Source organism: Anneissia japonica, unplaced genomic scaffold (genome assembly GCF_011630105.1).
Source record: "Anneissia japonica isolate Jap-2015-1 unplaced genomic scaffold, ASM1163010v1 scaffold1792_len1028045_cov167, whole genome shotgun sequence".
NCBI lineage: Eukaryota > Metazoa > Echinodermata > Crinoidea > Comatulida > Comatulidae > Anneissia > Anneissia japonica.
The window spans coordinates 749,376-759,631 of NW_022742319.1; the positions used below are offsets into that span (position 1 = coordinate 749,376).

The following is a 10,256-nucleotide window of genomic DNA, read 5'->3' on the forward strand; positions in this document are numbered from 1 at the left end:
ATATATATAAGGGTGGGCATAAAAATCGGTCGGAGAGGAAAAGTACTTCCAAAACCCTCCAAGCATTGCTTTTACACCACTTTATTCTCAGTTTTAATGTTACCGGTACCTTTTACATATGATCAGTGTCGGACCATAAAACGCAAGGTGTTTTCTAGCCAATGAAAAAAAAAATCGCTGTCGGGCCACATACGGTCCGCGGGCCGCACTTTTCCCACCTGTGACATATAGTATAAAAATTGTATCAACCAATCACAGATTAACCAAGTAAATAATGTAGATAGATAGACAGACAGACAGACAGACACCCAGACAGCCCGACACACACCGACAGATAGACAAACAGACAACGATTGAAGGCAGGCAATCGCATTTTTGCTTAGGAAATATCCCATGGTACATCCTTTTGGCTTGGTCATTCATTCATCCATTTAACTAATCATTCCCTTATCCTTTAAATCATTCCTCCAAATTGTATAAATAAAATAAAACAGGCTGGTATAGTATATTTGCCTCAAAATTTATTGAGAAAAAATGAAGACGAGGTCGTAACACTTTTTTTAAGTCAGGCTTCCTGTACCACATTAGGCCCCATGTATGTTATAACATGTTTCTATTTGAGAACAATTAGGACCTAGCCATATTATATATACATATATATATATATATACATACTGTACATATATATCTCAAGATAGCCGTTAACACTGTTAATAATTATATACATAGATATTAAGTCAAATAGAAAATAAGTATTTTAAAGTAGCTTTAAAATTTTCTCCTATTACGTGTGAGCTCGCAAGTTGTATGAAGGGTGAGAGACTAGTGGTCTGAGATATGTAATGATATCGTACGGGCCTCAGTGGTCTAAACGGTATGAGCTCACCGAGATAGCTAGAGATAACGGATTCGATTCCTATTATAGAACTCTTTTTCTCATACAACTATAATAAGGGTGGCGTATCGGAGTAGAAATTATAGGGTATTAATTTCCAGGCCCGGGGGGGGGGGGTAGCGTTACTGCAGGGGCAGTTGCAGATTTGTGTAATACAGTACACTACAACTTTATCTTACTGAATGGATATGCCCTACGCAACACCTGTATAATGAAAAAAAATTAGCCTACATATTAAAAAATTTCTAGTTGGAAACTATATAGTAATGACGTCACTAAAAGTCATTTGCGCATGCGAGAACGTTAAGGTCACCTCGTCGAGTAGATTGTAGAACGCAATTTGGCCAAATCTACAGTACAGAGAAGAGTGCATGCTGAGAACGTAGGACGCCAGGTAGGACGGTGATTCCGTTCAAGCGTCGCGTCGACGAACAAATCGAATAGTAATACCAATACATGAGGACAACTGCAGCTTAACCGTGACGTCAGCAGATCATAATTTGATTCTTATTACCACAATTTTCTTTAATTCTTTCGATCACGTCATAGTTCCTCCACTATGGGAGCATCATGATTAACAATAATTAGTGAATGTTTAATTCATGGAGGAATAATTTTAACTTTACAAACAATTTCCACGTCTGTTTTGTCTTCTCCTGTTTCGTAGTACAAGCCGTCTTTTTTCAAAATCCAAAAATTATTCGCCGAACTGTTGCCGGTACCAACAGCAGTAAAATTATATGTAGAGTTATCGAGCCACTTAAAGCTTCTACTTTCCCTCATGTACGCAACACCTGCATAATGAAAAAAAAAAAATAGCCTACAGATTAAAAAAAAAATTCTAGTTGGAAACTGGTACAAAGTTGACTTATTTAATAAATAAACGAATAACTGAGAGTATTTAAAATTGATATTGGAAATAATAATATTATTATTAAGAACAGTATAAAGTGGAAAGTTATTCAAATCGTAAGAGTCATGTAATTTATATTTCATTTTATTCATTCTGGCAATACAAATCAAGTATTGTTTGAAGGTTTGCATGGCGAAGTAATAACAAATATGTACTTAAAGCCAATTAAAGTAAGTTTATGGAGCTTCTAACAGCTCCCTCTGGACCATTTGACAGCTCACTCTCGACTATCAGACAGCTCACTATGGACCATTTCTGCTAACGGGGACTTTTGCCTCATGACTTTTATTTTCCATACAATAAAGTAGTACAATATTCAATATGAATGCAAAAGAATTGAAACAAATACATTGTATTAAGGAAGCTACATTAAGTTCAACAAGAGCTTTAAGGAAGTTAGCCGTTAACACAAAATATAAGAATAATTAAAAATAATAAAAGAAGCGGCTTACACTTTTCGGTAAAGTGACTATAATTAATAGCTTAGCGTTATCCCAACTAATTTTTACTGCCAGTACCATTGATATCCCCAAATTTGTCTTTCAGGTAGTTGATAAAATAATCTTTTCTTTTCTATGGGATTCCAAAACAGACAAAATATTCAGGAAAACACTACATTCCACAGTCTTAAAGGGAGGTATTAATATGCCAAATTTTAAGGCACGATATCATACATTGAGAATTATGTGGCTGCAAAAAACTTCTGAAGAATGATGACAAATCTTTACGGAAATGCATCCCCTACTTTCATTTTAATAAAATAGGTAGAGAACTTTTTGTTTTTAAATCACCACATGTTATAGAAGCAGTGAATGCTAATATGCCGCATTTCTACAAAGAAGTTGTTGAAGCCTGGATGGTAGCAGGAGGAGGGTTAACACATGAACCTGTGACAGCAAATGAAATCTATAAGGAGTATATCTGGGGAAACCCTCATATCAAGATGGATAATAGAGTTTTATATTCCCGTACATGTATTGATTCTGGTATTTAAAATTCAAGATATAATTTAAAATGGTATATTAATTAACCCCAAAGCTTTTAAAGATAAGTTAGTACATTGCTGTAAGTGGGTAACAGAATATTTGACTGTTTGAAATGCAATCCCTAAAAAGTGGTTAATAATTCTAGAACATAACGTAATAAAACCCAAAGAAAACATAGATAATTTCCAAATTATGGAGTATGATAGCTCTAAATCTACTTCATTGTTTAAAGTAAATAATAAATTTATATATTAAAACATAAGTCTAAAGGAATTTATTCAGCCGAAAGGAATGATATAATGGCAAAGTGTGCAAGACGATCATATTGAATTGGAAAACATATGGAAAAAAATTATGAAATTTATGAGATTAAACTCAAACAACTAAATTTCAAACTATTACATGCCATCCTTATATCAAATAAAAAACTATACCAATATAAAATAATTAAATCTTCGTTATATACATTTTGTGGTCTAATAGATGTTTATATACATATGTTTCTAAAATGTAAGCGAGTAAAGGGATACTGTTCTAATATCAAACGGGTGTTAAAAGCAATGGATTTATAGTAGATAGGCCTATAAATATGAATACAATTGTTAAGGAAATTCACAATATAGAAGAAAAATACAATACTGTAAATGAACTCATGACCTTGGCAACCTCTGTAATTTATAAATCATGGCTAATATCACGTGAAAACATCACTGAGCTATCAAAGCCTATTATACCAATCTTTTATGCTGAGCTTAAATATAGAAAAATCATGCAGGAAAAAATTATATTAGAAAAAGCTTTTAATAAGAATTTATTAATTGATATATAATAAAATCCGTTTTATGATGTATTATGTGATTATTATTATGATTATTATTATTAATATTATTATTATTATTATTATTATTATTATTAATATTATTGATTGTGATTATTATTATTATTATTATTATCATTATTATTATTATTATTATTATTATTATTATTATTATTATTATTATTATTATTATTATTGTGATTATTATAGGGATAATTTAATGACGTTTGGTCAACAAGTGAAAAAAAATGAAAATAAAAAACAACTTGACTTTGTACACATTCATTAAGAGATGTTAATGAATACGTTACAATGATATAATGATATTTGTGAATAAATGACCTTTGGTCAACAAAAGAAAAAAAAAGAATAATAAGTGAGCTTGGAAGCAGCGAAAGTAAAAGCACTATCATCTTAATGATGTGCAGAAAAAATGAAATGAATAATAATTTTTAAAAAACCAATAGAAATTAATTAAATATCATTAAAATATTTGTTTAATTTAGTTTTTAACAAATGAAAATTAATAGATAGAATAATAATAATAATAATAATAATAATAATAATAATAATAAATATATATAATAATAACAATAATAATAATAATAATATAACAATAATAATGATAATAATAATAATAATAAAAATAATAATAGAAATCATGATAATTATAATAATACAAATGATAACGAAAAAATATTGTTTGCTATTATTATGAATCATACCTAAAACAACATTAGTGTAGCCTTTAGCATTGACGATGGCATTTAACACATCCTGATGCTCCTGGTCGTCTTCAATTGTCAGTGGAATTGTACCACGTCTAACAAAAAATGTTTAAATAATGTATGATACTTCTTATAAGGACATATGATTATCGTTCTTTTTTTTTAAGAAGAGCAAGCTGACATGGCATACCTGTCAAAAATATAATCTGTAATTTTCTATTCTCTTCTGGGGCGTGCATTACACACTTGAATCACTTAAAATTTAACTTTCAGAAAATAGGGGTTCATGGTTCCCGACGAGAGTACCATGGCTCCCGACAGTTGTGCCCTCACCCCCAACATGGTTGGAACAGATTTAAAGAATATACACTTCTAGATGGCCGAGAATGACGTTCTCAAAATGTAAAGAAATGCAACAAGTGTTTCCTCGAAAAAAATGACTGGGTATATCCCATATGGGGAGTCCAGGGTTCCTTAATTTGGGTCATATGATCACTGGTCACCTTCGCTAGTTTCATCTCTTGTCCCCCTCCCATCACGTTTGTCTTTCACACCTGTAGAATAAACGTACAAAAAATGAATGAGGACATGTAGGCCTACTTACTTTAGGCACAAGAAGAAGGCATCTCGGGCATACATCTCAGCATCACTTTCCAGAACAATATAAAACGTGTCTTGGCGTTGGTATAAAAATGATACCCCTTTGTAAATAAATATAAATTTATAATAATTATAGATACCTAGTCTTGCCTTGATTTAAAATTATGTGCTGTCTCTTATACACATCTAGATGTGTATAAGAGACAGTAATAAATATATATAATAATAACAATAATAATAATAATAATATAACAATAATAATGATAATAATAATAATAATAAAAATAATAATAGAAATCATGATAATTATAATAATACAAATGATAACGAAAAAATATTGTTTGCTATTATTATGAATCATACCTAAAACAACATTAGTGTAGCCTTTAGCATTGACGATGGCATTTAACACATCCTGATGCTCCTGGTCGTCTTCAATTGTCAGTGGAATTGTACCACGTCTAACAAAAAATGTTTAAATAATGTATGATACTTCTTATAAGGACATAGGATTATCGTTCTTTTTTTTTAAGAAGAGCAAGCTGACATGGCATACCTGTCAAAAATATAATCTGGGATTTTCTATTCTCTTCTGGGGCGTGCATTACACACTTGAATCACGAACTTGAAATTTAACTTTCAGAAAGTGGAAGCATTAAGAAATTATTCGAGAGGCGGCGCGTAAGATTCCCCAACGACGTATCAAGATATTATCTCCAACAGGGTTCATGGTTCCCGACGAGAGTACCATGGCTCCCGACAGTTGTTCCCTCACCTGCCTCACCCCCATCATGGTTGGAACAGATTTAAAGAATACGGTATACACTTCTAGATGGCCGAGAATGACGTTCTCAGACTGTAAAGAAGTGCAACGAGTGTTTCCTCGAAAACATGATTAGGTATATCCCATATGGGGAGTCCAGGGTTCCTTAATTTGGGTCATATGATCACTGGTCACCTTCGCTAGTTTCATCTCTTGTCCCCCTCCCATCACGTTTGTCTTTCACACCTGTAGAATAAACGTACAAAAAATGAATGAGGACATGTAGGCCTACTTACTTTAGGCACAAGAAGAAGGCATCTCGGGCATACATCTCAGGATTACTTTCCAGAACAATATAAAACGTGTCTTGGCGTTGGTATAAAAATGATACCCCTTTGTAAATAAATATAAATTTATAATAATTATAGATTCCTACTCTTGCCTTGATTTAAAATTATGTGTGTATTGTTATATTCAAAGACACTTTGACTTGATTGAGACATTGAATTTTATTTGTACGAAATTTTCGGTAGCACCTGCTACCTTCATCAGTGTACGAGTATCTAAAGATATATATTACAGCAAACAGTATATACATGTTAACAATTTAACGGAGCTAGGCACACCATTAATAATATGAGATGTATCACTATTAATAACAACTTCAGATCACTTAATGAAAGGAGATGTGCAGAAATAAAATGGATTTGAAACTTAGGACTCGTAAAATAGGAGCTAACATGACCTAGGTTTTGCTTCAGGCTTTACATTCACTAAATAATGTTTCATAACTCTTTAGTACAGTTCCCGTTTTTTATTCCTGTAATTTATCATAGGCCTCTATTTATACATATTTTATTATATATTGATTGATTTATCATTTCTCGCGTAATTCTTCCTTAATTATTTTGATGGCTAATTCTTCTTTATGGTTTAATTTATTATCCTAGTCCTATCAGATTAGTATCCACTGTTCTTGTGAACGTTCCGCTTCATTAAAGGCTCTATTCATTGTGGCTTACATTGTTTATGTACAATAACTACATCCATCGTTACCTCTAAATTGTTAACATGTATATACTGTTTGCTGTAATATATATCCATGGACTTATTAATAGGTCCATGATATATCTTAAGATACCGTACTCGTACGCTGATGAAGGTAGCAGGTGCTACCGAAAATTTCGTACAAATAAAATTCAATGTCTCAATCAAGTCAAAGTGTCTTGCATTAGTACTTTCATGTCTTTCATATATATACAGCGGTGCCATTGAACCAGCCACCGACAAAAAGGATCCACCACTTCAGTTTCTACAGCTATGAAAGGAACAAGGAAAATATTTTATTTGTGAGTTTTAGAATTCAATAATTAATTTATGATGGCTCGGTAACAAGAGGGAGACAGAAAATCAAATGGAGTGATGACGTCAAGAGATGGTGCCTAACATTATCTTACATGGAGGCGAGGAGAGAGCAGCAGAAAATCGTGTTAGATGGAGAGCCATGGTGGCCGCCTAACTTAGTAGTGTTTTAAAGGATAAACGGGGATCAAGAAGAATATACAATGGTTTTTTGTGCTAATTTTATTTATAAGGAAACTTATAAAGATAAATGGCGGAGGGACTTAGGTAAAATAATCGTTGATTCCACTTGAAACACAGTCTCATATTTGGTATTTGCCTCTGCTACAGATACTAAATTAAGATGGTTGCAATATCGAATCATACACAGAAATTTGAAGGTAAATAAACCCTTTCTTATTTAAAATAGAAATGTTGCCACTAATTTGTGTACATTTTGTAATAAGTATGACGCAACAATTGATCATACATTTTACTCGTGTTCTATTATTTCAATATTTTGAAGAGAAGTCTTATCTTGGATCAAAACGTATACTAAATTAAACATTACAGGATAGCGAACTATGCTTGTTTAGAATCAGAAAGTTGAAATCTAAGGCCTTGTCGTATGCATAATACAGATGTAAGATACAAAAAAACTTGCCATGTATTCATATATTTAAAAGGGAGGTGAATAAGTATTACTCGATAGAAAAATATACAGCATTAGCCAATAATGACTGAAAAAATCTAAAAAAAATATTATTATTCATGATAGATTCGGGGCTATTTGTATATAAATATTTATAAATGTTTTATTTTTTGTTTGTGTCTATAATGTTGAAGATGGTAATAGCAAATAAAGATCGTCTTTTACCACACTAAATAAAAACAAACCTAAAATTTGTATGTCGTGCGTATAAGATGACTCCTTGTTTTTTTTTATCGTAGTCCTACTTTTCTATTTTAAGCCTCGTCTTATACGCAGGTTATGGGTCTAGACCCGTTGCCACCCGGCCTTTTGCACACCCGGCCCGTTGCCACCGACCTTTTGCCACCTTAGGCTCGTTGCCACCCGGCCTTTTGCCACCTTATGCCCGTTGGCCAACCGGCCTTTGCCACCCTATGCCCGTTGGCCAACCGGCCTTTTGCCACCCTGCCTTTTGCCTCCTAGGCCCGTTGCCACCCGGCCTTTTGCCACCCGGCCCGTTGCCACCATAGGCCCTTTGCCACCCGGAACGTTGACCCGGCACGTTGCCATAAGCCCTTAGCCACCCGGAACGTTGCCACCCGGTCCGTTGCCACAGTAGGCCCGTTGCCACCCAGCCTTGCCACTTGGCCCGTTGCCACCCATAGTTGTATTAGGCCTATGTATGTATTCGCAAAAATTTTACTCTCGGCATTTTTGCTAAACTTGTGTAGGCCTACTGAATGGATGAATGGATTGATTGTTTTGAAGATTGTAAATAACGACAATTCGTTGCGGTTAGTCAAATCAAGTCATTTATCGACTCATTTACAGACACCATTTACATCAGCGGCACTCAGGAGTTGCGTCAATAATAACAAATAACTTGAAAGAAAACAACTTAACTAGAAAAATACATTAAAAAGTCATCATAAAAGGCACACGTGAAGTAGCTTCCTGATTAGCGTTCTATCTTTATTTGTATGTATTTAGACGTACATATTATGTATGTATCTATATGTTTTCTGAGTATGTACTGTTCTGAGTTAGAGCGTATGTGTGTATGTTATTTTACATTTTTCGTGAAGGCAGAACATCATGAATTAAAATACTTGTAGTGTTATAAATTGAACAGATTTTTTTTAAATTTCATTTAATTAACTTGCCTTTGAGTGTTGAATTAATAATGAACATATATTGACAATGATGAAAATAGCGATGATAAACTATTATATATTATTAACACGTTGAATATGTTAATGCTGCTACCGCTATAAGAAATGGGCATGGACCTCTCACAATTTGTTGTTTTAAGATATTAAGCCAAATGTATGATCATATCATGGAGGAAAAAAATACATTTTTTCCTCCATGATCATATATAGCTCTGGGTGAGGAAATGTCCAGCTGACCAATTGAAGGCCACGCAAATTAGGCGAAGACCCTATAATCTGAACAATACCGGTAGCCGTCACGGTAGAAACAATCAGGAAGATTAGTTTGCTCAGATCGTGAATGTTACTGAGCCCTATATCCTTTGTAGTTTACCGCTGACGAGAGGAGCTTTATCCAAAGTTTATCATTGACAGTTATTTCTCATGAGAAAATATATATGCTTGTAATAAATTGTCCGCATAAAGAGAGAAATACCAAATAAATTCCATAAACCTCGTTATACACATATAATATAGGCTTGTGATTATACTAGATTAATAACTATTATTATTATAAATGTGTTGTTTTTTAATTGTAAAAGTACGGGCTATTTCTTTCTATTTTAGAATAAGAATATACTTAAAAATAAAATATAAAAATAAACTAGACACTGCAGTATTTCTCTCTTTTTTAGCGGATTTATAACTATGTTTATTTCTGCAATTTTCTCCTGGTGGTAAGAAAGCGCATGGACAATTGTTGAATAAAATACAGTAAAGTAATAATTATATATTGAACTGGAAAGTTTTATATATTTAATATAAGCCAGACTTTTCACCAGTAATAATAATAATAATAATAATAATAATGATAATAATAATAATAATAATAATAATAATAATAATAATAATAATAATAATACATGATGCATGATGTACATTTATTAAATCAAATAAATAAAACAGATGTATACTTACTATTTTTTTCGACGAATTGACAAAGAAACGGCTTTCTTTTATTACAATCTTGCATTGATACCACACTCTTTTCATCTTCAAGATGAGCCGCTATTTGTGTTGAAAAAACTGACTGAATGACTGATTGATTTATTATTTGACTTATTGTTGATTTAGTTATTCATTTATTCAATAATATTTTGTGAAGTCGTCCATCCAGTCGGAGCTAATCATTAGAGACATACATATAACACTTGGCAAAGGAATATGAGGCCGATGGTAATTTAAACATTTAAAGAATTACCAAAAAAAAAACAAAAAAAAACGAATAATTAAAACGGAATACAAATGAAAACTAACAAAGTAAATAAATAAATAAATAAATGTATGAAAAGAAGTTAAAAAATATATTAT

At 32.4% G+C, this 10,256-nt stretch overlaps 1 protein-coding gene across 1 annotated transcript; it reads right to left on the reverse strand.

Annotated features, from left to right (window-relative positions):
- Nucleotides 1-1,138: 1,138 nt before the first annotated feature.
- Nucleotides 1,139-5,035, reverse strand: LOC117119085. The gene is made up of 3 exons (XM_033263894.1): nt 4,944-5,035; nt 4,337-4,434; nt 1,139-1,689 (listed from the first exon to the last, which is right to left on the reverse strand). The coding sequence occupies exons 1-3, from the start codon at nt 4,976-4,978 to the stop codon at nt 1,496-1,498; spliced, it is 327 nt and encodes a 108-aa protein (XP_033119785.1). The 5' UTR covers nt 4,979-5,035; the 3' UTR covers nt 1,139-1,495.
- Nucleotides 5,036-10,256: the final 5,221 nt, after the last annotated feature.

Coding starts and splice junctions, on each gene's coding strand:
- LOC117119085 (XM_033263894.1), bottom strand. CDS start 4,978: ATGTATGCCCGAGATGCCTTCTTCTTGTGCCTAAA. Junction 4,435..4,943: donor GCCTTCTTCTTGTGCCTAAA/GTAAGTAGGCCT, acceptor ATTTTTTGTTAG/ACGTGGTACAATTCCACTGA. Junction 1,690..4,336: donor CTACACTAATGTTGTTTTAG/GTATGATTCATA, acceptor TTCATTATGCAG/GTGTTGCGTACATGAGGGAA.